This window comes from Oncorhynchus mykiss, chromosome 5 (genome assembly GCF_057628025.1).
Source record: "Oncorhynchus mykiss isolate SJ-2025 chromosome 5, ASM5762802v1, whole genome shotgun sequence".
NCBI lineage: Eukaryota > Metazoa > Chordata > Actinopteri > Salmoniformes > Salmonidae > Oncorhynchus > Oncorhynchus mykiss.
Genome location: NC_143026.1, coordinates 19212157 through 19239962, shown reverse-complemented (window position 1 = coordinate 19239962; position 27806 = coordinate 19212157). Strand labels below are relative to the sequence as shown.

General features: G+C 44.2%; 1 protein-coding gene and 1 long non-coding RNA gene across 3 annotated transcripts in view; one reads left to right on the top strand and one right to left on the bottom strand.

Annotated features, from left to right (window-relative positions):
* The first annotated feature begins 5031 nt into the window (after positions 1-5031).
* Positions 5032-27806, top strand: part of LOC110523374 (noelin) — a 30002-nt gene continuing 7227 nt past the window's right edge. The window contains exons 1-4 of one of the 2 annotated variants that reach the window (XM_036977001.2): positions 5032-5532; positions 18186-18335; positions 18670-18825; positions 22425-22644. In XM_036977001.2, the coding sequence (XP_036832896.1) occupies positions 5467-5532; positions 18186-18335; positions 18670-18825; positions 22425-22644 (592 nt within the window). In that variant the 5' untranslated portion in view covers positions 5032-5466. Of the gene's footprint in view, positions 5533-14927; positions 15850-18185; positions 18336-18669; positions 18826-22424; positions 22645-27806 lie in introns of those variants that run through there. The other variant, XM_036977000.2, reaches the window with a different exon arrangement.
* LOC149983190 (uncharacterized) lies at positions 11617-17200 on the bottom strand. Its single transcript, XR_016495917.1, has 3 exons — positions 16366-17200; positions 14096-14180; positions 11617-12491 (listed from the first exon to the last, which is right to left on the bottom strand). It is a non-coding gene; the product is annotated as an uncharacterized LOC149983190 (long non-coding RNA).

Here is a 27806-nt window from a genome sequence, read left to right as displayed (position 1 = left end):
CCTTTCTTTTTGATGGCCAATGTACCCCTTTTACCAAAGAGCACCTTCTGTCTACCAAACTACTGTTGTGTATCTTAGCAGCGTTTCCCTTCCTCCTTTTTCTACGTGGCTGTGCGATGTTGTTGGAAATTGATGGGAACTGGAACATGCTGTCGTACACGTCGATCGAGAGCATCCCAAACATGCTCAATAGGTGACATGACTGGTGAGTATGCAGGCTATGGAAGAACTGGGACATGTTTTCTCCCAGGAAGCATGACAGATCCTTGCCACATTTTTTTTTAGACAATTGTGCATTATCATTGTTACGGTGCGTGAATGAGGACCCAAAAGCGAATTAACGTAAACAGAGCTTCTTTAATAAGAAAACAAACGTAGGCTCAGATGGACCGGCAGGTTCCGACAGGACAGGACAAGGTTGCAGCAAACATGACGATAGTCTGGTTCAGACATGAACAACACAAACAAGAATCCGACAAGGACAGGAACAAAAACAGAGAGAGATATAGAGGACTAATCAGAGGGAAAAAGGGAACAGGTGGGAAAAGGGGTGACGAGGTAGTTAGGAGGAGACAAGGAACAGCTGGGGGAAGGAGGGGGAGAAAAGGTAACCTAAAACGACCAGCAGGGGGAGACAGGGTGAAGAGAAAGGACAGAAACAAGACACAACATGACAATACATGACAGTACCCCCCCACTCACCGAGCGCCTCCTGGCGCACTCGAGGAGGAAACCTGGCGGCAACGGAGGAAATCCTCGATCAGCGCACGGTCCAGCACGTCCCGAGAGGGAACCCAACTCCTCTCCTCAGGACCGTACCCCTCCCAATCTACTAGGTATTGATGACCACGGCCCCGAGGACGCATGTCCAAAATCCTACGGACCCTGTAGATGGGTGCGCCCTCGACAAGGATGGGGGGGGGGGGGAAGACGAGCGGGGGCGCGAAGAACGGGCTTGATACAGGAGACATGGAAGACCGGGTGGACGCGACGAAGGTATCGCGGAAGAAGAAGTCGAACTGCGACAGGATTAATGACCTGAGAAATACGGAACGGACCAATGAACCGCGGGGTCAACTTGCGAGAAGCCGTCTTAAGGGGAAGGTTCTGAGTGGAGAGCCAAACTCTCTGACCGCGACAATATCTAGGACTCTTAGTTCTACGCTTATTAGCAGCCCTCACAGTCTGCGCCCTATAACGGCAAAGTGCAGACCTGACCCTCTTCCAGGTGCGCTCGCAACGTTGGACAAAAGCCTGAGCGGAGGGGACGCTGGACTCGGCGAACTGAGATGAGAACAGCGGAGGCTGGTACCCGAGGCTACTCTGAAAAGGAGATAGCCCGGTCGCAGACGAAGGAAGCGAGTTGTGGGCGTATTCTGCCCAGGAGAGCTGTTCTGACCAAGACGCAGGGTTGCGAAAAGAAAGACTGCGTAAGATGCGACCAATAGTCTGATTGGCCCGTTCTGCTTGACCGTTAGACTGGGGGTGAAAGCCGGAAGAGAGACTGACGGAAGCCCCAATCAAACGGCAAAACTCCCTCCAAAATTGAGACGTGTATTGCGGACCTCTGTCCGAAACGACGTCTGACGGAAGGCCATGAATTCTGAAAACATTCTCGATGATGATTTGTGCCGTCTCTTTAGCAGAAGGAAGCTTAGCAAGGGGAATAAAATGAGCCGCCTTAGAGAACCTGTCGACAACCGTAAGAATAACAGTCTTCCCCGCTGACGAAGGCAGTCCGGTGACAAAATCTAAGGCGATGTGAGACCACGGTCGAGAGGGAATGGGAAGCGGCCTGAGACGGCCGGCAGGAGGGGAGTTACCGGACTTAGTCTGCGCGCAGACCGAACAAGCAGCCACGAAGCGACGCGTGTCATGCTCCCGGGTGGGCCACCAAAAACGCTGGCGAATGGAAGCAAGCGTACCCCGAACGCCAGGGTGGCCAGCTAACTTGGCAGAGTGAGCCCACTGAAGAACGGCCAGACGAGTAGGAACGGGAACGAAAAGAAGGTTCCTAGGACAAGCGCGCGGCGACGGAGTTTGAGTGAGTGCTTGCTTTACCTGCCTCTCAATTCCCCAGACAGTCAACCCGACAACACGCCCCTCAGGGAGAATCCCCTCGGGGTCAGTGGAGGCTACTGAAGAACTGAAGAGACGAGATAAAGCATCAGGCTTGGTGTTCTTAGAGCCCGGACGATAAGAAATCACGAACTCGAAACGAGCGAAAAACAGCGCCCAGCGCGCCTGACGCGCATTAAGTCGTTTGGCAGAACGGATGTACTCAAGGTTCCTATGGTCAGTCCAAACGACAAAAGGAACGGTCGCCCCCTCCAACCACTGTCGCCATTCGCCTAGGGCTAAGCGGATGGCGAGCAGTTCGCGGTTTCCCACATCATAGTTACGTTCCGACGGCGACAGGCGATGAGAAAAATACGCGCAAGGGTGGACCTTGTCGTCAGAGAGGGAGCGCTGAGAAAGAATGGCTCCCACGCCCACCTCTGACGCGTCAACCTCGACAACGAACTGTCTAGAGACGTCAGGTGTAACAAGGATAGGTGCGGATGTAAAACGATTCTTGAGGAGATCAAAAGCTCCCTGGGCGGAAACGGACCACTTAAAGCACGTCTTGACAGAAGTAAGGGCTGTGAGAGGGGCTGCCACCTGACCGAAATTACGGATGAAACGATGATAGAAATTCGCGAAGCCGAGAAAGCGCTGCAACTCGACGCGTGACTTAGGGACGGGCCAATCAATGACAGCTTGGACCTTAGCGGGATCCATCTTAATGCCTTCAGCGGAAATAACAGAACCGAGAAATGTGACGGAGGAGGCATGAAAAGAGCACTTCTCAGCCTTCACAAAAAGACAATTCTCTAAAAGGCGCTGGAGGACACGTCGAACGTGCTGAACATGAATCTGGAGTGACGGTGAAAAAATCAGGATATCGTCAAGGTAAACGAAAACAAAGATGTTCAGCATGTCTCTCAGGACATCATTGACTAATGCCTGAAAGACAGCTGGAGCGTTAGCGAGGCCGAAAGGAAGAACCCGGTATTCAAAGTGCCCTAACGGAGTGTTAAACGCCGTCTTCCACTCGTCCCCCTCCCTGATGCGCACGAGATGGTAAGCGTTACGAAGGTCCAACTTAGTGAAAAACCTGGCTCCCTGCAGGATCTCGAAGGCTGAATGGAGAGGATCCGAAGTCGCTGGGTCCATTCTTGGTCGGATTCTTCTGTTACGGTGCGTGAATGAGGACCCAAAAGCGAATTAACGTAAACAGAGCTTCTTTAATAAGAAAACAAACGTAGGCTCAGATGAACCGGCAGGTTCCGACAGGACAGGACAAGGTTGCAGCAAACATGACGATAGTCTGGTTCAGGCATGAACAACACAAACAAGAATCCGACAAGGACAGGAACAAAAACAGAGAGAGATATAGAGGACTAATCAGAGGGAAAAAGGGAACAGGTGGGAAAAGGGGTGACGAGGTAGTTAGGAGGAGACAAGGAACAGCTGGGGGAAGGAGGGGGAGAAAAGGTAACCTAAAACGACCAGCAGGGGGAGACAGGGTGAAGAGAAAGGACAGAAACAAGACACAACATGACAATACATGACAATCATGCTGAAACATGAGGTGATGGCAGCGGATGACTGGCAAAACAATGGGCATCAGGATCTCGTCACGGTATCTCTGTGCATTTAAATTGGCATAGATAAAATGCAATTGTGCTTGTTGTCTGTAGCTTATGCCTGCCCATACCGTAACCCCACCAGCACCATGTTCACAACGTTGACATCAACAAACCGCTCACCCACATGACGCCATACACGCTGTCTGCCATCTGCCCCGTACAGTTGAAACCGGGATTCATCCAGCTGGCATCCAGTGGCTATCGAAGTTGAGCATTTGGCCACTGAATTTTCGAACTGTAGTCAGGTCAAAACCCTGGTGAGGACAAAGAACACACAGATGAGCTTTCCTGAGATGGTTTCTGACAGTTTGTGCAGAAATTATTCAGCTGTGCAAAAACAGTTTCCTGAGCTGTCTGTGTGGCTGGTCTCAGACTAAACCGGGTGTGGAGGTCCTCCTGGGCTGGCGTGGTTACATGTAGTCTGTGGTTATGAGGCTGGTCGGACCTACTGCCAAATTCTCTAAAACTATGTTGGCTTATGATAGAGAAATGAAAATTCAATGCTCCAGCAACAGCTCTGGTGGACATTCCTTCAGTCAGCATGCCAAAACTTGAGATATCTGTGGCATTGTGTTGTGTGACAAACTTTAGAGTGGCCTTTTATTGTCCCCAGTACAAGGCGAATCTCAAATCAAATGTTATTTGTCACATGTGCCGAATGCAATATGTGTGTAGACCTTACTGTGAAATGCTTACTTACAAGCCCTTAACAAACAATACAGTTTAAGAAATAGAGTTAAGGAAATATTTACTAAATAAACTAAAATAAAAAACATTTATACAATTTTTAAAAAAGTAACAAGAAAATTACTTAACAACAACAATGAGGCTATATACAGGGGGTACCAGTACTGAGTCAATGTGTGTCTGTCTACATGTTAGTCGAGGTAATTTGTAAAGTGACTATGCATAGATAATAAACAGCCAGTAGCATCAGTGTAAAAACACTGATAGGGGGTGAGGGGGGGGGGGGGGGGGTCAATGTAAATAGTCCATGTAATGATCATGCTGTTTAATCAGTTTCTTGATATGCCACACATGTCATGTGGATGAATTATCTTGGCAAAGGAGAAATGCTCATGAACAGGGATGTAAACACATTTGTGCACAACTTTTGAGAGAAATAAGCGTTTTGTGCATATGGAACATTTCTTAGATCTTTTCTTTCAGTTCATGAAACATGGGACCACTTTGACATGTTGCGTTTATATTTTTGTTCATTATAAATACTAGAATTGAAAAAGGGTCATGTTTTTTTCAATCATAAAAATCATAAAATATTATTCCTATCTCTCTGGCGCGCTCCATGTTGTCTTGCTTGAATTTCCCACGCTCTGCCACATCACTTCCTGTTTCAGCACCGTGGACAGCTCCGCGCTCTCTCATTTTACACCTATCGCTTATTCGGCGACTCCAGGCAGGGAGGCAAAGTTTTGGCAATATCTGAGTAACCAGTGCTGATTCCCGTATTTAAACCAACGTTTCCCTTCGCAAATGTTTATCAGAACCCGTTGTGGCGATTAGAGAGGAAGAAATAAAAGAAGAAAGAACAGAAACACCAAGACCGAGGAGCCGAGATGAAATAAATATGCTAAGAGACTCTGATTCCGTAATACCGATTTCTCGCTTTCTACTATTTGGTTGCTGAGGGATAAGAGCGAGCGAGCGACCTCAGCGCTACGAGGGAGCGGAGAGGAGAGGACTTCCGTGCGGGGGACGCAAAAGGTCTGATCTGCATGTGAGAGCGTTGGTTCCACACACCCGGAGGAAAGAGATGCAGCCCTCGAGCAAGATCCTGAGTCTTATCGTCCTCGTGTTGATGGGCACAGAACTCACTCAAGTAGGTTTTAACACACGCCATTTTCCCCACTGTATTAGAGCTACGCTGTGGTGAGCAGTTACTTGGCACGAGATAAAATATTAGTACCCGGTGTCTTCTCGGTAGCCTAGACAGAGCGAAAGTGAATTAGCCAGTTTCCGCGTTTAATGAGATTAACGGGTGGGATTACATGGCGATGATGTGGATACATTATGCTACACGGGCGCAGATAGCGCCAGCAGCGCCCAATGAATGTCACATAGCCTAACTCTAACGGCTCTGTGTAATGCGCAGGGATAGAGATGTACAAAATCCTACATGCACACAAATGTGTAAATATACACATATATTACACACGTATAAATTATAAGCAAATGTAATGAATGAATAACAAATCAACCCATCCAACCAAATCATCTGTGTGAGGGTTAGGATTATGTCAGAATGGTTATTGTTTTTCATTCTAAATCGAAATGTGTCTGATATATGTATCGGTATTCTGCATGTGTCGTTTGTTTCGAATAACAAGCAGTCAAATGTTATTGCATTTCAAGTAGCACAGCACACAGCATGGTCCTTTGAATGAGACCAAAGGAGAAGTTGCTGTGGAGCTTGAGAACCCGACTATGGAGACGAGAAAGGAGGTCTTTGTTCTAACCAACCAAATGAAATGTTATTGGTCTGGCATGAACGATTATCCACCCCGACATATCAATCCAATCACCTAAGAAGTATCCAAGGCCGTAATGGTTGATCATGTAATTGAAGAATATAGTCAAGTGCTGTTCTATTGTCAAATGTCTTAATCACCAGCACAGCATTTGTCAATCTGTGAAACGATGGTGTGCACAGTTAACCCTACAGTTCAAAGTTCATTCCCAAAAGTATAGCACAAATGTTTACGTAAAGTGTTGCTCAGATATTTTTTAAATTAAAAAAGAGATATATATATATATATATATTTAAAATGGTCTCACCAATCTACAGGTGTATCTGTTCATTCCCACAGACATACTGTTCATTCCTGTCCCCCTGTGCATAAACAAGCTAACATCAGGCTACCAAAACAAATTGGCATTAGTTCAACATAATCATTCGGTCAACATGTCCATTATGTGGGAATCTATTTCCCAATGTACAATCATCAACCACACAATATTCTATCTATTTCTTTTAAACCCTTTTAATAGAAATTCAACCCCAGGCCTCAACATTTACTTTGTTTCAGATTGGATTAATGTTAATGGACAGCTCTGTCAAATATCACTCAGAGGATGTTGTTGGACTGACGTTGGTGCCAAGTGAGGTGTGTGTTTTCTACATCACACAGCCTCAGAGAGAAATAGCTGACCCCACAAAACACATAGACACTCTGCTGCCCTCATCTCTCCCATGCATCTTTCACCATGACCAACATATCACTGTAGTCGCCCTATAACACTGTGACACAAACACTGCGCTGAGCTCTCAGTAATGCTGACTCTGTTGTACATGTTGCCCTTCTGATCTCCTTGATTGAGGAGGAAAAGGCATACGAGGTTGGACTTCATCCTGCATTATACAGTTAGGGTGCTGCATGTTGTCTGTAAGGGGCTGTGTTGACACTGTAGTTTGTGGCCCTGGATGGCATTGGTGTGTGTGTACATGCATGTGTGTGTGTGTGTTTATATGATTGCATGTGTGTGTTTGAGTGTGTGACTGTGCGTGAGCATTTTGGATGGATGTAATTTGTAACAAGGTCAGTCAATATCTGGCCACAGCCTCAACCCCAACCAGCCTCCAGCATTATCAGAACCACTATAATACTCACTGTGGCTATAGCCTCAACCCCCTCTGGCCTCCAGCATTATCAGAACCACTATAATACTCACCGTGGCTACAGCCTCAACCCCCACCGGCCTCCAGCATTATCAGAACCACTATAATACTCACCGTGGCCACAGCCTTAACCCCCACTGGCCTCCAGCATGATCAGAACCACTATAATACTCACCATGGCTACAGCCTCAACCCCCACCGGCCTCCAGCATTATCAGAACCACTATAATACTCACCGTGGCCACAGCCTTAACCCCCACTGGCCACCAGCATGATCAGAACCACTATAATACTCACCATGGCTACAGCCTCAACCCCCACCGGCCTCCAGCATTATCAGCACCACTATACTACTCACCGCGGCCACAGCCTTAACCCCCACCGGCCTCCAGCATTATCAGAACCACTATAATACTCACCGTGGAGCACTATTTATAGCTTAACCGACAACAGAGCCCTTACAACATCAAACACCACACACATCACACTCAAGGATGCCGAGGTAGAGGGAAATTGGGTGTTTTGGAAAGAGTCGGAGTGAGAGAGATTGGGGAGAAAGAGAGAAATAAGGGTTGGAGATAGACAGAGAGAGTGTGTGAGAGGGACAGAGAGAGAGAGCGAGAGAAAGAAAAAAGAGTAAGAAAGAGAGAGAGCAAAAGAGAGAGAGAGAGGGGGGGGAGAAAGGAGCAGAGATAGAAAGAGAACAGAACAGAGCAGAGCAGAGATAGAAAGATAGAGAGAGAGAAAGTGAACAGAACAGAGATAGAAAGATAGAGAGAGAGAAAGAGAACAGAGCAGAGATAGAAAGATAGAGAGAGAGAAAGAGAACAGAGCAGAGATAGAAAGATAGAGAGAGAGAAAGAGAACAGAACAGAGATAGAAAGATAGAGAGAGAGAAAGAGAACAGAGCAGAGATAGAAAGATAGAGAGAGAGAAAGAGAACAGAGCAGAGATAGAAAGATAGAGAGAGAGAAAGAGAACAGAACAGAGCAGAGCAGAGATAGAAAGATAGAGAGAGAGAAAGAGAACAGAACAGAGCAGAGCAGAGATAGAAAGATAGAGAGAGAAAGAGAACAGAGCAGAGATAGAAAGATAGAGAGAGAGAAAGAGAACAGAGCAGAGATAGAAAGATAGAGAGAGAGAAAGAGAACAGAGCAGAGATAGAAAGATAGAGAGAGAGAAAGAGAACAGAGCAGAGATAGAAAGATAGAGAGAGAGAAAGAGAACAGAGCAGAGATAGAAAGATAGAGAGAGAGAAAGAGAACAGAGCAGAGATAGAAAGATAGAGAGAGAGAAAGAGAACAGAGCAGAGATAGAAAGATAGAGAGAGAGAAAGAGAACAGAGCAGAGATAGAAAGATAGAGAGAGAGAAAGAGAACAGAGCAGAGATAGAAAGATAGAGAGAGAGAAAGAGAACAGAGCAGAGATAGAAAGAGAACAGAGCAGAGATAGAAAGAGAACAGAGCAGAGATAGAAAGAGAACAGAGCAGAGATAGAAAGAGAACAGAGCAGAGATAGAAAGATAGAGAGAGAGAAAGAGAACAGAGCAGAGATAGAAAGAGAACAGAGCAGAGATAGAAAGAGAACAGAGCAGAGATAGAAAGAGAACAGAGCAGAGATAGAAAGATAGAGAGAGAGAAAGAGAACAGAGCAGAGATAGAACGATAGAGAGAGAGAAAGAGAACAGAGCAGAGATAGAAAGATAGAGAGAGAGAAAGAGAACAGAGCAGAGATAGAAAGATAGATAGAGAGAAAGAGAACAGAGCAGAGATAGAAAGATAGAGAGAGAGAAAGAGAACAGAGCAGAGATAGAAAGATAGAGAGAGAGAAAGAGAACAGAGCAGAGATAGAAAGATAGAGAGAGAGAAAGAGAACAGAGCAGAGATAGAAAGATAGAGAGAGAGAAAGAGAACAGAGCAGAGATAGAAAGAGAGAAAGAGAACAGAGCAGAGATAGAAAGATAGAGAGAGAGAAAGAGAACAGAGCAGAGATAGAAAGATAGAGAAAGAGAACAGAGCAGAGATAGAAAGATAGAGAGAGAGAAAGAGAACAGAGCAGAGATAGAAAGATAGAGAGAGAGAAAGAGAACAGAGCAGAGATAGAAAGATAGAGAGAGAGAAAGAGAACAGAGCAGAGATAGAAAGATAGAGAGAGAGAAAGAGAACAGAGCAGAGATAGAAAGATAGAGAGAGAGAAAGAGAACAGAGCAGAGATAGAAAGATAGAGAGAGAGAAAGAGAACAGAGCAGAGATAGAAAGATAGAGAGAGAGAAAGAGAACAGAGCAGAGATAGAAAGATAGAGAGAGAGAAAGAGAACAGAGCAGAGATAGAAAGATAGAGAGAGAGAAAGAGAACAGAGCAGAGATAGAAAGATAGAGAGAGAGAAAGAGAACAGAGCAGAGATAGAAAGATAGAGAGAGAGAAAGAGAACAGAGCAGAGATAGAAAGATAGAGAGAGAGAAAGAGAACAGAACAGAGATAGAAAGATAGAGAGAAAGAGAACAGAACAGAGATAGAAAGATAGAGAGAGAGAAAGAGAACAGAGCAGAGATAGAAAGATAGAGAGAGAGAAAGAGAACAGAACAGAGATAGAAAGATAGAGAGAGAGAAAGAGAACAGAGCAGAGATAGAAAGATAGAGAGAGAGAAAGAGAACAGAGCAGAGATAGAAAGATAGAGAGAGAGAAAGAGAACAGAGCAGAGATAGAAAGATAGAGAGAGAGAAAGAGAACAGAGCAGAGATAGAAAGAGAACAGAGCAGAGATAGAAAGATAGAGAGAGAGAAAGAGAACAGAACAGAGATAGAAAGATAGAGAGAGAGAAAGAGAACAGAGCAGAGATAGAAAGAGAACAGAGCAGAGAGAGAAAGAGAACAGAGCAGAGAGAGAAAGAGAACAGAGCAGAGAGAGAAAGAGAACAGAGCAGAGAGAGAAAGAGAACAGAGCAGAGAGAGAAAGAGAACAGAGCAGAGAGAGAAAGAGAACAGAGCAGAGATAGAAAGAGAACAGAGCAGAGAGAGAAAGAGAACAGAGCAGAGAGAGAAAGAGAACAGAGCAGAGAGAGAAAGAGAACAGAGCAGAGAGAGAAAGAGAACAGAGCAGAGAGAGAAAGAGAACAGAGCAGAGAGAGAAAGTGCAGCACATTTCTTTGTGATCAAAGCCAGACTCACATTTATTGAACAGATTCTGTTTCAACATAACTTGCTCTAGAGGTGATGATTTATGTCTCCCCACTTCACTTTTACCCCTACAGCCTGGACAGATACAGATGTCTTTCTGAAAACATTGCCACTGCAGGCTATTGTTTTATTTTAGAGGAACGTACAAATATTTAGGAGATGTCACTGAGGTGGCCAGTGTACATATCAATCTGTGTTATTTCACTGTCCTTAGTCTACAGCAGGACTCTCTAACCCTCTTCCTGGAGAGATACCCTCCTGTAGATTTTCCCTCAAACCCCCAGTTGTATCCTGATTCAGCTCATCAACCAGCTAATTATTAGAATCAGATGCACTAGATTAGGGTTGAGGTGAAAACCAACAGGACTGTAGCTCTGCAGGAACAGGTTGGAGAGACATGGTCTGCAGTATGCACTGAAATGAAATGTATTATTTCTACTGTAAACCGTGGAGGATGATTTGTGTCAGGTGCTGTGGTCTGGAGCACAACAACAAGTCACAATGATGGACATCATCTTTCTGTCTCTGTCGTTTTATCTCTCTCTCTGTTTCTCTCCATCACACACTCATGTACACACTCACTTTCTCTCAGCCACACAAAGACACACACACAAAGGCACAGACAGACAGGCACAAACAGACAGACACACACACACACACACACACACACACACACACACACTGGCTGTCAATTCTTCAGGCAATATAACCAACATCCGTCCTCACATCTTGACAGATGTTCTACCTTAACACATCAGATGATCCACCACATCCTTTTCGTCATTATATTGGCATACACATCATTATATTAGCATACATGTCATTCATTATATTAGCATACATACACATCATTATATTAGCATACATGTCATTCATTATATTAGCATACATGTCATTCATTATATTAGCATACACGTCATTATATTGGCATACACATCATTATATTAGCATACACATCATTATATTAGCATACATGTCATTCATTATATTAGCATACATGTCATTCATTATATTAGCATACACGTCATTATATTGGCATACACATCATTATATTAGCATACATGTCATTCATTATATTAGCATACATACACATCATTATATTAGCATACATGTCATTCATTATATTAGCATACATGTCATTCATTATATTAGCATACACGTCATTATATTGGCATACACATCATTATATTAGCATACATGTCATTCATTATATTAGCATACATACACATCATTATATTAGCATACATGTCATTCATTATATTAGCATACACGTCATTATATTGGCATACACATCATTATATTAGCATACATGTCATTCATTATATTAGCATACACGTCATTATATTAGCATACACATCATTATATTAGCATACATGTCATTCATTATATTAGCATACACGTCATTATATTGGCATACACATCATTATATTAGCATACATGTCATTCATTATATTAGCATACACGTCATTATATTAGCATACACATCATTATATTAGCATACATGTCATTATATTAGCATACATACACGTCATTATATTAGCATACACGTCATTATATTGGCATACACGTCATTATATTGGCATACACGTCATTATATTGGCATACACGTCAGACCCCTAGAGCAGTATGTGTGCCAGAGTTTTTAAATGAACATGTATTCAGAGCATAGCTAGTATGTGGAGAAGGGTCTGACGGCGACAAGGGGGATTGGTTTCCCTGGGCGGTTCATCCCTGGAGTTATCCTGGTCTTGGGCCGCAGTCAGACCTTATTGAGGATCTGGGCAGTATTTATTCCAGAATTCCTTAATGTTTGAAGCATAGCTAGTGTGGGAAGTATTTGTTGTGTTTCTTAATGAACATGTTTTTGAAGCAGAAATACTATAGTGAGTGTTTGTTGTTGTTGTTGGTTTATGTTGTCAGGTATGCAGAGAAGGGCCAGCTGTTCCCGTGGCAGCTCCCTGAAGGCTTCAAGCCCGCTACACCCGCTAGAAGAGAGAGAGAGAGAGAAATAGGTGTTTATAATGAAAAGTTTACAATATAATCAATTCAGTTCTTGTGAAAGAGAGAAAGATGGAGTGTCTGCATTGCATTATGCTGTGATTGACGACTTGGATTTGATTTATTCATAAATCAATGCAAGTGAAACTCTGAAAGTTAGTTATCATCACAGAGTTGTACTAGTGTACATATGTTAAACTCTACTTTCTCAGTTGTACACGTAGACGATCTGAAATGGCCATATTGTCCTTTTACATTTATCCTATAAACATGTTTCTCTCTGTGAAATAGTCAGCCAAGCATGACAAGACTGAGCAGTCCTCCACTGACCGATCTGGTCCACTGATTTATCCCCTATTAGCTGATCTGTCCATGGGGAGGGTCAGGGGGAGGGCTTCCCGGACACAGATTAAGCTTAGTCATGGACTAAAAACCATGCTCAAGGTCTAGGATAATTTCTGTTGGGGAAATCGTCCCAGAGAGTGTTAGTGTAGAGTATTAGTGCTTAGTACTGATATGCTAACTGACTGGCAGAGTTGAGATGGCCCTGGGCTGGGGTGAGGAGAGCTGGGCAGGGGAGAAGAGGTCAGGGCAGGAAAGGGATGGGTTGGATTTAGCTGGGATGGACAGGGCAGGGCAGGCACAGCGGTGAACTGACCCCCTCTGATACCTCAAATTGTCACAACTGCTGTGTTCTGTACACTGAGAAAGGTCGCGAGAGAAGGGGGACGGAGAGAGAAACTCAGAGAGCGAGAGTAAGAGAGAGAAAGAGACAGATACAGAGGGGGAGAGCGGGAAAAGGAAGGGGAAATAGAGTGAAGGTGAGAGAGGTTGGGAGAGTGAGTCTTTTATTTATATCAGCATATTGCTTTACTGTGAGGACAGAAGTAGCCCATATAGCACTGTGGATATTTGGGGTCTTGATGTAATAACTTGCAGTATTATAGCTAAGCCTATTGGTGGAGAACTAAACAAGTATTCTAATGCTCTGTTCGGTGCTCTGCTTGGTGCTCTGTTTGGTGCTCTGCTTGGTGCCCTGTTAGGTGCTCTGCTTGGTGCTCTGTTCGGTGCTCTGCTTGGTGCTCTGTTCGGTGCTCTGCTTGGTGCTCTGTTCGGTGCTCTGCTTGGTGCTCTGCTTGGTGCTCTGTTCGGTGCTCTGCTTGGTGCTCTGTTCGGTGCTCTGCTTAGTGCTCTGCTTGGTGCTCTGTTCGGTGCTCTGCTTGGTGCTCTGTTCGGTGCTCTGTTCTGTGCTCTGCTTGGTGCTCTGCTCAGTGCTCTGATTCTTCACAATTTTTACATGAGAAAGATTTGCTTTGCTTTGTAATTCAAAAATGTATTGAGTAAAATGATTGTAATTATTAAAGGGAGGATTACAAATATTCACAAGGTGATGGGAGAAAAGAAGTGGACAGGTATTGGGCCCGTATTCATAAAGCGTCTCACAGTATGAGTGCTGACCTAGGGCCAGGTATCCCTGTCCATGTCATCTTGGATCAGCACTCATACTCTGAATGCTTTGGGAATATGGGCCCTGGTGTGTCATATTGGTGTCGTGGCAATTCTGATGTGGTAGATTTCTTAAAGGGTTCACTTGTGATTTTTCTTCTTGATCTTCTTTCTTCCAGTCTCTCGTGGTCTCTCTCTCACTCTCTGGTGTTCATCCAGTAGATATCCTCCTAACCGAGTATAATACAGAAACACATGGGTGGGTTGAGAGAGAGCGAGATCCATAATCCAGCTGAACATGAATGTTGTTATGTTTGCGTTTAACACCGTCAGAAAGCCTTTGGTGACGCATTTATTCAAACACACTTAAATTGGGTTGTGACATTCATGTGATGTCGCGCGGCTATTTAACGAACAATATTATGACTATTGTCCCTTTGGTTTACAGGCAATACCGAAAGCAGCCACACGATGGCGCCAGGGTCTTTCACATAGGCCATACATCTCTTCAATTTAATTTTATACTCGAATGCAGTGCTGATGATGACAGGTGCGCGCTGTCGGGATTGTTTAAATAAAGACATAAAATTGTTGACGTGTATTAATGCATTTGGGATGATACGTTGCCGTTATCCATATTGCATGCCCTATTATGCGTGTATATTCTTTATTTAACAAAGCAAACCAGTGAAGAACAAATTCTTATATACAATGACGGCCTACAGCAGATTAACTTCCTTGTTCAGGGGCAGAAGGACAGATGTTTGCCTTGTCCGTTCGGGGATTCGATGCACCAACCTTTCGGTTACTGGCCCAACGCTCTAACCACTAGGCTGACCACCAGGCTACCTATAGCCCCATATATATCTATATATATATGATCCTTATTGCCTAGCTCACCTTCATTAAATAAAATAATAACGGACTTTAATACATGGGGTTGTTCATTAAATTAACGTCAAGTTGAGTTATTCTCCGTACCCCAACAGCTCGCGCTCCACGGGGGTGGGGTGAGAAAAATATCACCTGCCCGGAAAATTAAGCACTCAGCTTCTTGCGACCGGACGAGTGGCGCGACCTTACCCGAAACTGCTCTTTGCCCAATCCCCCCGGGGATAATAACTCGCAATCCGAGATAATACCAGCCAGGCAGCCACGGACCCCCGGTGACACCGGGAAGGGCGTCTCGAGCAGCAGGCAAGACGAACCTGGCTTACATCACCGTTGCGCGTTGCTCGTGCTGCCATAGATCGGTAGGCATCTCCTCCCTCCCTCAGCCTTTTGGAACAGCCTGTGTGTATTCACTGCACTTAATCAAGGAGCGCGCGAGGCAGGAGGCGGACGGAGGGCGTGAACTAAAGAGGAACGGAGAACGGGAAAACCACCAGAGCGCGGGACAGCACAGAGAGAGAAAGAGATACCCATCCAGATACATTTTATTTTCTCTCTAAACCGCTCCTCAATCACACTTTCTCCCGGCTTTCGGGACTGTCAGATTCGACATCGAGGGTTTATTATCATTAATCTGATCCAAACCTGCAAACCTGCAAACCTGCGGGCTTTTTCCAAACTCCGAACCCTTTAGCCTTTCACCAGTGATGTCCAAGGAACAACCGACCAAACCGGGGCTACGGGTGGTACACCAGAAGGCTATGGCTTCACTAGGCAACATGGATTGCCTTGCTCGTTTCTCGCCGGATTGTGCTCCAATAGAATGAAGCTGGTTTGGGTTAAACGCAGAGTGCAGAGATGTCGGTGCCGTTGCTGAAGATCGGCGTTGTGCTGAGCACCATGGCGATGATCACGAACTGGATGTCGCAGACTCTGCCCTCTCTAGTTGGGCTCAACACCACCAAGCTCACCGCGGAGAGGGCAGGCTACCCGGACAGGAGCACCGGAGTAAGTGGCACCGCTACTGTACGCTTCCCGCGGGTTCATTTTGTCTGCATAAAAAATTACTGGTTTTGCTACCAATTTTTACCTGGCTGGAGGATTTTATTTGGTTGGTTAATGAATTATTAAAAGTTTATTTAGGCCTACTAGGCTATTGCCTCCACCAAAATCTCATATTTGTTGCTTGACAGGGTCACTAGTATTTATGTTGTGCTGCTTATGTTTTCAGCGCCTGGATGCTTGTCAGATCTTAGAGAAAATCGAATTTCAGAGGCATGATTAATATCGCCTCTCTCATGTTGATCACTCGCGGGATAGATATAGAGACGGAGAGCGAGATAGTCTTGTTGTATCTTACTGTATGTTTGAGGAGGGGCGTGGGAGCGCGCTGCATTGTGAGAGGTGGAGGAGAACAAGGGCGCGCGGTGGAGACGGAGAGCGACAATGAGTTTGTTTGGATGCTGCCATTGATAAAACGCTGCAAACTAAACATTTTGTGAAAATGAAATTTCGCATCCAGACCTTTCCAGTGAAGTCAGCTGGGTTCCTCTTTGTCCCCGGCAGCCAGGCAACCTCCGTTCAGAGGGGTCTCTGATTATCGAATGAAGGGCGCACCAGAGAAAAAAAAGGTCATTTTATTACGCGGGGCATATTGCTTCTTGTCTTCTTGTGTCTTTGTCAAGCACAATCTGTCTTTTTGGTTAATCAAAGTAAATTGTTATGATTATAATGAAATATAAATCGTCTCATACTTTGTGAGATATTTTACGTATTAAGGTTGACTATGAAACCATTCATAAAACCCACGCCTTCATGGGTTACATTTTTGGCAAAAAGCTATTGGATCACGACATATACTATTTCAATAGAGTCATTTAAAAATAAACAGTACTATCTACTTCAATGTAAAGGCTGTACTGTAACGAATAAAGATCCCCGTGCCTACATAGTCATTTTAGTTTATTATGTGATGATCAGATGGACAAAATGTTGCGTTATTACATCGTAATAAAGATCAGTCGGGTGGAGTGCTTTGCTTTCTCTAATCTGTACTCCCGCGGGATTATTGATAAAAGATTCCTCCAAACGAACTTGCCTTTCATGGTGATATAGTCCTAATGACTGGATAAGCTAGTGTAGTAGAGTACTACAGTACATACTCTACCTAGTAATCCACTATCCACCTTGTCACTATATTCACTCAATGCCCCTGTGAAGTGAATATGGAAAGGTTTCCAGTTGGTTTTACACTATTCACATAGTTTTATTTTCAATTAATTTACCACATTTTAAGTACATTATTGGTGACATTTCTGGTGAATTTCTAGGGTAGTATGTACAGGGATAACTAAAACAGTATCCAAGCACTATATCCTATGACTCTCAGTAGTGCGCCAAAAACATCATAATGCACTTAGATCAATGTTCACTATTGAAATAGGATGGTCATGATGTAGGCTACAGTGAAACAATAGATTGTGGATGAGTGTGTCGATTCAGGATCAGGATGCTGTTGACGCTAGCCCAGTCTCAATGTGGACTGATTGGACTGTGTTGATTGTTTAGTTTTGACAATGTCACACCTTCTATTTGTGTTGTTTTATAATTGGCCACCAATAACTTTGATAATGTACATAGATGAGTATTTGGACAAGTCTCGACCAGTTCGATAGGCTGCCGATCCCCTCTGATGGCATGTTATAATTTGCTGGAGCATGGCAGGAGGAGTTTAACGGTTCTCATCATGGCCAGATGGCGCCGTGCGCAATCCTGCGTGCGTGTGCATCCCACAGACAGACTGACATTATGCAAGCTCTGGCTGTATCTATGTAGTAGTGAGGGTTTAACGCACGACTCCACTCCACCACTCCAACGGGTGCGACACGTCACCACAAGCATACACCGTGTGATTGAAACGTACTGCTAAGATAAGCCTATTCAGTCAGAGAGCAGGCGAGGAGGGATGGGGTACAATACTTTATTCAACAAATCCCTGACAATTGGATTATAGGATGAATGCTTTTGTTATTCTCTTGTCTCATCTGTTTTCTCTTATTTTTTTTCCTTTCATCCCCTCATCTCTTTCTATCCCTTCCTCACCTCTCACCTCTCTCAAACACTCTCTTGTTTTCTCTTATCTTTTTTTCCCTTTCATCCCCTCATCTCTTTCTATCCCTTCCTCACCTCTCACCTCTCACCTCTCTCAAACACTCTCCTGTTTTCTCTCTCTTTCGTCCTCTTCTTTCCCACTTTATGTAACATCACTTTCTTTCTTGCTTCTGAATCTCTCACTCCCTTTTTCCCTTTCTCTGTCCATCCTTCCCTCCATCTCTCTCTTCCAGGTGTTGCCAGCGAACCCAGAGGAGTCATGGCAGGTGTACAGTTCAGCCCAGGACAGTGAGGGGAGGTGTGTGTGCACTGTGGTGGCACCACAGCAGTCCATGTGTTCACGAGACGCCCGCACCAAACAGCTGAGGCAGCTACTGGAGAAGGTAACTATGGTGACATAATGTCCACAGCAACACTAATGACCTGTCACGTCTTACCTCACAGACCGCGACCCCCCCCCCCCCCCCCCCCGCCATCCTGGACAGCAGCCCAAGCATGCACTCACACAAACACAGACACATGGACAGCATCCCCAGACAAGCTACGGGAGCAGCACCCTGCCTCAACCAGTTCAACATCACAGACTATGAGCCCATGCTATAGAAATATAATTTCTAGAATGGGCATCCCCATTCAAGCCAATGTTCTGTGATGGATGAATCGGTGGCCATATTGAGTGTACTCATGCCCATTTCTCCCTGATCTCCCCTGTGATAGGTCCAGAACATGACCCAGTCCATCCAGGTGCTGGACCAGCGGACCCAGAGAGACCTGCAGTACGTGGAGAAGATGGAGGTGCAGCTGAGAGGTCTGGAGACCAAGTTCAGACAGGTGGAGGAGAACCACAAGCAGAACATCGCCAAGCAATACAAGGTACAGCAGCAGCCCAGCACACCTAAACCCACCCTGCTGGGGCTATGGGGCTATCACCATGACCACAACCACCTCCACCCTCCACCCTCCATGGATGGGTTTTTGTGTGTGCCCACGGCCCACTCAGGATATGGTCCAGCATCAGATGATAATCAACAACATTCTTATTCTAAAGTTATTTGAAAAGATACTTAGATGCTGGATCCTCGCAGATTATCAACAGAGAGCACTCAAAAAATGCAATTTCAATACTTATCTATTATCTATATTTAATTACTGGTTAATGAATGAGTGTTGAGGATGAACCATAGGTGTGCTGCATATTTCCTTTTCTATGGTTCAGCATCACCAACCTCACCTAGAGTGTTTTCTATAGTCCCTAGGAACAGCTCTGAGTTGTAATGTATCAGGACTGTAGCAGAAATTAACTAAAGACCCGGGACTTAGGACTTTTGATAGGAAGGTTTTGGATTCAATATCTAAATAAACAGTCTTCTTCCTCCACAACAAAATTGGCTTGTAACCGTTATTACAACCGCAACTACCATTTCCACTAAATCTAGTACTACTACTAATAACACTAGTAACCATAATTCATTCTAGGGTACGAGCTGGAGGGATACTGGACAATTCAGTGGGCACATGCAAAAACTATCATCAACCAGATATTAATTCATTGCTTGGCTCACCTTCCTTCCTCCTTTCCTCCTCCTCCTCCTCCCTCTCCTGCCTTTAAAATGATTATCACCAATGCCAATTTAGCACCACACATTCTTTGATTGATTGATTGGTTGATCGGTTGATTGGTTGATTGATTGAACTAATCAATGAGAGAGGGTAGTAGATTCACCAGTAAGTCACAACTAACTTTTAAAACCACATAGGGTACGTTCGTAAATTCACTCTGGCTATCTACTCCGATTTAGAGCACCTCGCCAGTGCGCAGAAAAACTGATGAATTTCCGAACGCTCAACACCCGTTGAATATGGCGGCGTCAGTAAACTTCGGCAAAAAAGCATCATTAAATTGATGCCAGCCGCACAGTTACAGTCACCAATACTCTAGATAACATGTAAACAGCCTAAACAGCTCTGCGAGGGCGAGTAAAATGGTCAGAGTGAGGTGTTGACTAGTTTGTGTCTGGAAGTAGCTATCAAGCTATCCAACGTTAGCCAGTTAGCTTGGGTGCTTGACTGCCGTTGTGAGGTCAGATCGCTCGGATCAACCCTACTCCTCGACCAGAGCATCCAGTGTGCGCTCTGAACTCTCCGAGAGCGAACCGCTCTGAATTTACTAATGTACAATCTGACACTTGACAATCTGAACTTACGAACGCCCAGAGCGCACTCTGAGCGCACTCTGGCAATCCAGATAAAATTTACGAGCACACCCATAGTCAGAAGCTACATGCATATTGATGTGAGTTTCCTGGCACTCAGACAAATACTGTAGATCCATTTTCCCACTCCTCTCCAGTTACCTGTCTAATGATGATAGACTGAACTTCACCATGTATTGTAGTCTCAACATTAACAGCAGTATCAATCACAAAACAACTATTTCCACCCCCTGCATCCCTGACTGAGTGTCTACATTTCCAATGCATGCCTCCCACATTCATATCATGAGTGCAAAATCAAAGCATGCTTAACATACTCTCTAATCCAGTGTGTGTTGTTCTGTGTCTCTTAGATAGGTTAGTGAGCTAGATGTCAACAGTATGTTATTTTCTTGCTTGCAGGGCTAACTTTAGGACATGTAAAGAGAGAAGAAGAGGCAGGTCAATCTCATGTTCCACCTGAACTGGGCTACCACAGTACTGCGAGATTTACGAGCGTTCATGATTTACCTTTCGCACCATTAGTACTACTACTAAGAAACTCCACGCACCCCTTTCCCAAATAACCAACCAGCCAGCTCTACCTACCTGAAACCCCACTTACCCCTTTCTCAAATAACCAACCAGCCCACTCTACCTCTACCATTCCTGAAACCCCACCCACCCCTTTCTCAAATAACCAACCAGCCCACTCTACCTACCTGAAACCCCACCCACCCCTTTCTCAAATAACCAACCAGCCCACTCTACCTACCTGAAACCCCACCCACCCCTTTCTCAAATAACCAACCAGCCCACTCTACCTACCTGAAACCCCACCCACCCCTTTCTCAAATAACCAACCAGCCCACTCTACCTACCTGAAACCCCACCCACCCCTTTCTCAAATAACCAACCAGCCCACTCTACCTACCTGAAACCCCACCCACCCCTTTCTCAAATAACCAACCAGCCCACTCTACCTACCTGAAACCCCACCCACCCCTTTCCCAAATAACCAACCAGCCCACTCTACCTACCTGAAACCCCACCCACCCCTTTCTCAAATAACCAACCAGCCCACTCTACCTACCTGAAACCCCACCCACCCCTTTCTCAAATAACCAACCAGCCCACTCTACCTACCTGAAACCCCACCCACCCCTTTCTCAAATAACCAACCAGCCCACTCTACCTACCTGAAACCCCACCCACCCCTTTCTCAAATAACCAACCAGCCCACTCTACCTACCTGAAACCCCACCCACCCCTTTCTCAAATAACCAACCAGCCCACTCTACCTACCTGAAACCCCACCCACCCCTTTCCCAAATAACCAACCAACCAGCCAACCCTACCTACCTTCCCTACCTTCTCTACCTTCCCTACCTTCCCTACCTTCCCTACCTTCTCTACCTTCCCTACCTTCCCTACCTTACCTACCTTACCTACCTAACTACATTCTTAGAAAAAATAGTTCCAAAAGGGAAGCCTCTGTAGAAATGGTTCTACATTGAACCCCAAAGCATTTTACCTGCAACCAAAAATGGTTATTCAAAGGGTTCTCCTATGGGGACACCCAAAGTTCCCTTTAAGGTTCTAGATAGCACCTTTTTTTCTAAGAGTGTACCTACCTACCTACCTACCTACCTACCTACCTATCTTACCTACCTACCTACCTACCTACCTACCTATCTACCTACCACAGATCTATTTCTGCATGTTACTGGTAGGACATTTCCATCAAAAGGCTTTTTTAAAAGAAAACAATTAGTTGTTTACAGTTATTATTCTTATTTTTTACTTTTGTTTTTTGTCTATGCATACTTGGTTACTAAAGACAACTACGTACCTATAAACATTAGTGATAATAACATCTGAAACCCTTTGTTGTGTGTGACATGTAAAAGCATGTAACTCTGTTGCATTTTAAACGATGATGACCAATAAAGAGCTTTCCCAATTGTTTCCTGGTGTACTGAGGGCTTGTGTTTAACGTACCGGCTCGTCTGCATCAGGACGGAGCCTCTGCTTGCTCGCCAATACGGTGGAACACACATCAGGATTTGTTTGCTCAGACACACACAAACACACTGTACACACTGTACACACACACAAACACACAGGGCTATTGTGTTACTGTGAGAGAATGTCAGTGTAGGCCAGGCTAGAGTAGTCAGGGCCAGATAGGTGTTTTCTCCTTTTAAAAAACTTTTTGGGAGTCTTTTCTTTTTTGTCTCCAGGCATGACACTGAACCCAGCTTATTTTAATCCTTTCAGGCCATAAAATCGAAAATGGAGGAGATTAGGCCGTTGATACCAGTGTTGGAGGAGTACAAAGCCGATGCCAAATTGGTATTGCAGTTTAAGGAGGAGGTCCAGAATCTGACGTCAGTTCTAAGCGAGCTCCAGGAGGAGATGGGAGCCTATGACTACGAGGAACTCCACAACCGAGTGTCAGGTCTTGAGGAGAGACTCCGAGCATGCATGCAAAAATTAGGTAGGCTGAGAAAGTTTCTGACACACACTCTAACACACACACACACACACACACACACACACACACACACACACACACACACACACACACACACACACACACACACACCAGAGTGAAAGCTTCAGGCACATGAAGTGCACACTTTAGAAACATTCTACATCAAGGTACACTACATACACTACGTACACTACGTACACTACGTACACTACATACACTACGTACACTACATACACTACGTACACTACGGACACTAAATACACTACGTACACTACGTACACTACGGACACTACATACACTACGTACACTACATACACTACGGACACTACATACACTACGTACACTACGTACACTACATACACTATGTACACGACATACACTATGTATACTACATACACTACGGACACTACGTACACTACATACACTACGGACACCACATACACTACGGACACTATATACACTACATACACTACGTACACTACATACACTACATACACTACGTACACTACATACACTATGTACACAACATACACTACGTATACTACATACACAACGTACACTATGTACACTACGTACCCTACATACACTACATACACTACGTACACTACATACACTACATACACTACGTACACTACATACACTACATACACTACGTACACTACGTACACTACATACACTACGTACACTACATACACTATGTACACTACATACACTACCTACACTACATACACTACGGACACTACGTACACTACGTACACTACGGACACTACATACACTACGTACACTACATACACTACGGACACTACATACACTACGTACACTACATACACTATGTACACGACATACACTATGTATACTACATACACTACGGACACTACGTACACTACATACACTACGTACACTACATACACTACGGACACCACATACACTACGGACACTATATACACTACATACACTACGTACACTACATACACTACATACACTACGTACACTACATACACTATGTACACAACATACACTACGTATACTACATACACAACGTACACTATGTACACTACGTACCCTACATACACTACATACACTACGTACACTACATACACTACATACACTACGTACACTACATACACTACATACACTACGTACACTACGTACACTACATACACTACGTACACTACATACACTATGTACACTACATACACTACGTACACTACATACACTACCTACACTACATACACTACGGACACTACGTACACTACATACACTATGTACACTACATACACTACGTACACTACATACACTATGTACACTACATACACTATGTACACTACATACACTACCTACACTACATACACTACGGACACTACGTACACTACATACACTATGTACACTACATACACTACGTACACTACATACACTATGTACACTACATACACTATGTACACTACATACACTACGTACACACATGAAACACCTGAAAAGAAAAACACAATCCTTTCTCAACACACTGGAACACACCTTAGCTTCTTTCCAGATGTCATGAGCAGACATAATACTACACAGCCTATCAGTTAAATATGAATTACATGTATGTCTCACAATTATTTCAAAACACCTGTTTCTCAATATGATACAGTCCGACCTTTGTTTAATCCCAATTTACACTGACAAAAAAACATGATTCCATATTTTTGCCTGTCTCTGTTTAGCCAATTAGCCAATGTGTCAAAGGTGAATTTGATAATTTAAGACATACCAATTGGAGGTTGCTGAGGGGAGGACGGTTCATAATAATGGCTGGAACGGAGTAAATGGAATGCCATTAAACATATGGAAACCATGTGTTTGATACCATTCCACATATTCCACTCCTGCCACTACCACACACACACAAACACACACACACACACACACACACACACACACACACACACACACACACACACACACACACACACACACACACAGAAATTCACAGACACACAAACACACAGGAGACAATTCACAGAGTTTAGAGATCAGATGCGATAAAGGAGAGGTCAGAGGTCACTCAACAGGAGACAGTTCACAGAGTTTAGAGATCAGATGAGATAAAGGATCGGTCAGAGGTCACCCAGCAGGAGAGTTCACAGAGTTTAGAGATCAGATGAGATAAAGGAGAGGATGGTCACGTCATTGCTATGTTCTACTTCATCACTGCTGTCATCTCCCTTTCCCTCCTTCTCTTATTTATATCTCAGTAGACATTCCTCCTTCTCTATCCTATAGTTCTTCTCTCTGAGCCCAGCTCTCTATGTAACACCTGAAATATGTATCTGTCCCCTTCCCTCTCTAATGTGTCTACATTCACACTAGGATCAGGCTGATCCCTCTCTAATGTGTCAACATTCACACTAGGATCAGGTGGATCCCTCTCTAATGTGTCTACATTCACACTTGGATCAGGCTGATCCCTCTCTAATGTGTCTACATTCACACTAGGATCAGGCTGATCCCTCTCTAATGTGTCTACATTCACACTAGGATCAGGCAGCTCCCTCTCTAATGAGTCTACATTCACACTAGGATCAGGCTGATCCCTCTCTAATGTGTCTACATTCACACTAGGATCAGGCTGCTCCCTCTCTAATATGTCTACATTCACACTAGGATCAGGCTGCTCCCTCTCTAATATGTCTACATTCACACTAGGATCAGGCTGCTCCCTCTCTAATGTGTCTACATTCTCACTAGGATCAGGCTGCTCCCTCTCTAATGTGTCTACATTCACACTAGGATCAGGCTGCTCCCTCTCTAATGAGTCTACATTCACACTAGGATCAGGCTGCTCCCTCTCTAATATGTCTACATTCACACTAGGATCAGGCTGCTCCCTCTCTAATGAGTCTACATTTATTCACTGATTCAATAATCCTCAACTCATCATTCCATTCCAGAATGACTAACTGATGGTTTTGGGGTTAGATTTCCCTGTAGTCTAGCTCTGGTTGGCTGGAGCCATATTCAGGCCAATAGGAGATTAGATTAGACCTCATGTGCGTCTCTCTCTCTCTCCCCGAGGTCCAGACCGACCATAATCCAAAGATAGGAACATGGTGATTAGAGGAAATAAATAAACACAGATTATTACTATAGTCTGTAATCCCACGGAGGTATTATGTAAGGTGCTGATAGTAGTGGTGTTTGCTCATGTGATGTTGTGTTTGTCTCGCTGCTGTTAACCTGCTGAGGTCTCATAGTCACAGCTTGATATATTTCATTTAATTTAAACCAGAATCAAAGTGTGCAAAACACACACATGATGTAGTTTTAACTTTCAAAACTGTCAAAATGTGAGAGAATAATACAGTTTTTGATAGAAAGAGTGAAGATAGATAGACATGAGAGAAAGAGTGAGGGGTGAAGATAGATGAGAGAAAGAGTGAGGGTTGAAGATAGATGAGAGAAAGAGTGAGGGTTGAAGATAGATGAGAGAAAGAGTGAGGGTTGAAGATAGATGAGAGAAAGAGTGAGGGGTGAAGATAGATGAGAGAAAGAGTGAGGGTTGAAGATAGATGAGAGAAAGAGTGAGGGGTGAAGATAGATGAGAGAAAGAGTGAGGGTTGAAGATAGATGAGAGAAAGAGTGAGGGGTGAAGATAGATGAGAGAAAGAGTGAGGGGTGAAGATAGATGAGAGAAAGAGTGAGGGGTGAAGATAGATGAGAGAAAGAGTGAGGGTTGAAGATAGATGAGAGAAAGAGTGAGGGGTGAAGATAGATGAGAGAAAGAGTGAGGGGTGAAGATAGATGAGAGAAAGAGTGAGGGTTGAAGATAGATGAGAGAAAGAGTGAGGGTTGAAGATAGATGAGAGAAAGAGTGAGGGTTGAAGATAGATGAGAGAAAGAGTGAGGGGTGAAGATAGATGAGAGAAAGAGTGAGGGTTGAAGATAGATGAGAGAAAGAGTGAGGGGTGAAGATAGATGAGAGAAAGAGTGAGGGTTGAAGATAGATGAGAGAAAGAGTGAGGGGTGAAGATAGATGAGAGAAAGAGTGAGGGGTGAAGATAGATGAGAGAAAGAGTGAGGGGTGAAGATAGATGAGAGAAAGAGTGAGGGGTGAAGATAGATGAGAGAAAGAGTGAGGGTTGAAGATAGATGAGAGAAAGAGTGAGGGTTGAAGATAGATGAGAGAAAGAGTGAGGGTTGAAGATAGATGAGAGAAAGAGTGAGGGTTGAAGATAGATGAGAGAAAGAGTGAGGGGTGAAGATAGATGAGAGAAAGAGTGAGGGTTGAAGATAGATGAGAGAAAGAGTGAGGGTTGAAGATAGATGAGAGAAAGAGTGAGGGTTGAAGATAGATGAGAGAAAGAGTGAGGGGTGAAGATAGATGAGAGAAAGAGTGAGGGTTGAAGATAGATGAGAGAAAGAGTGAGGGTTGAAGATAGATGAGAGAAAGAGTGAGGGTTGAAGATAGATGAGAGAAAGAGTGAGGGTTGAAGATAGATGAGAGAAAGAGTGAGGGTTGAAGATAGATGAGAGAAAGAGTGAGGGTTGAAGATAGATGAGAGAAAGAGTGAGGGTTGAAGATAGATGAGAGAAAGAGTGAGGGGTGAAGATAGATGAGAGAAAGAGTGAGGGTTGAAGATAGATGAGAGAAAGAGTGAGGGTTGAAGATAGATGAGAGAAAGAGTGAGGGTTGAAGATAGATGAGAGAAAGAGTGAGGGGTGAAGATAGATGAGAGAAAGAGTGAGGGTTGAAGATAGATGAGAGAAAGAGTGAGGGTTGAAGATAGATGAGAGAAAGAGTGAGGGTTGAAGATAGATGAGAGAAAGAGTGAGGGGTGAAGATAGATGAGAGAAAGAGTGAGGGTTGAAGATAGATGAGAGAAAGAGTGAGGGTTGAAGATAGATGAGAGAAAGAGTGAGGGGTGAAGATAGATGAGAGAAAGAGTGAGGGGTGAAGATAGATGAGAGAAAGAGTGAGGGTTGAAGATAGATGAGAGAAAGAGTGAGGGTTGAAGATAGATGAGAGAAAGAGTGAGGGGTGAAGATAGATGAGAGAAAGAGTGAGGGTTGAAGATAGATGAGAGAAAGAGTGAGGGTTGAAGATAGATGAGAGAAAGAGTGAGGGTTGAAGATAGATGAGAGAAAGAGTGAGGGTTGAAGATAGATGAGAGAAAGAGTGAGGG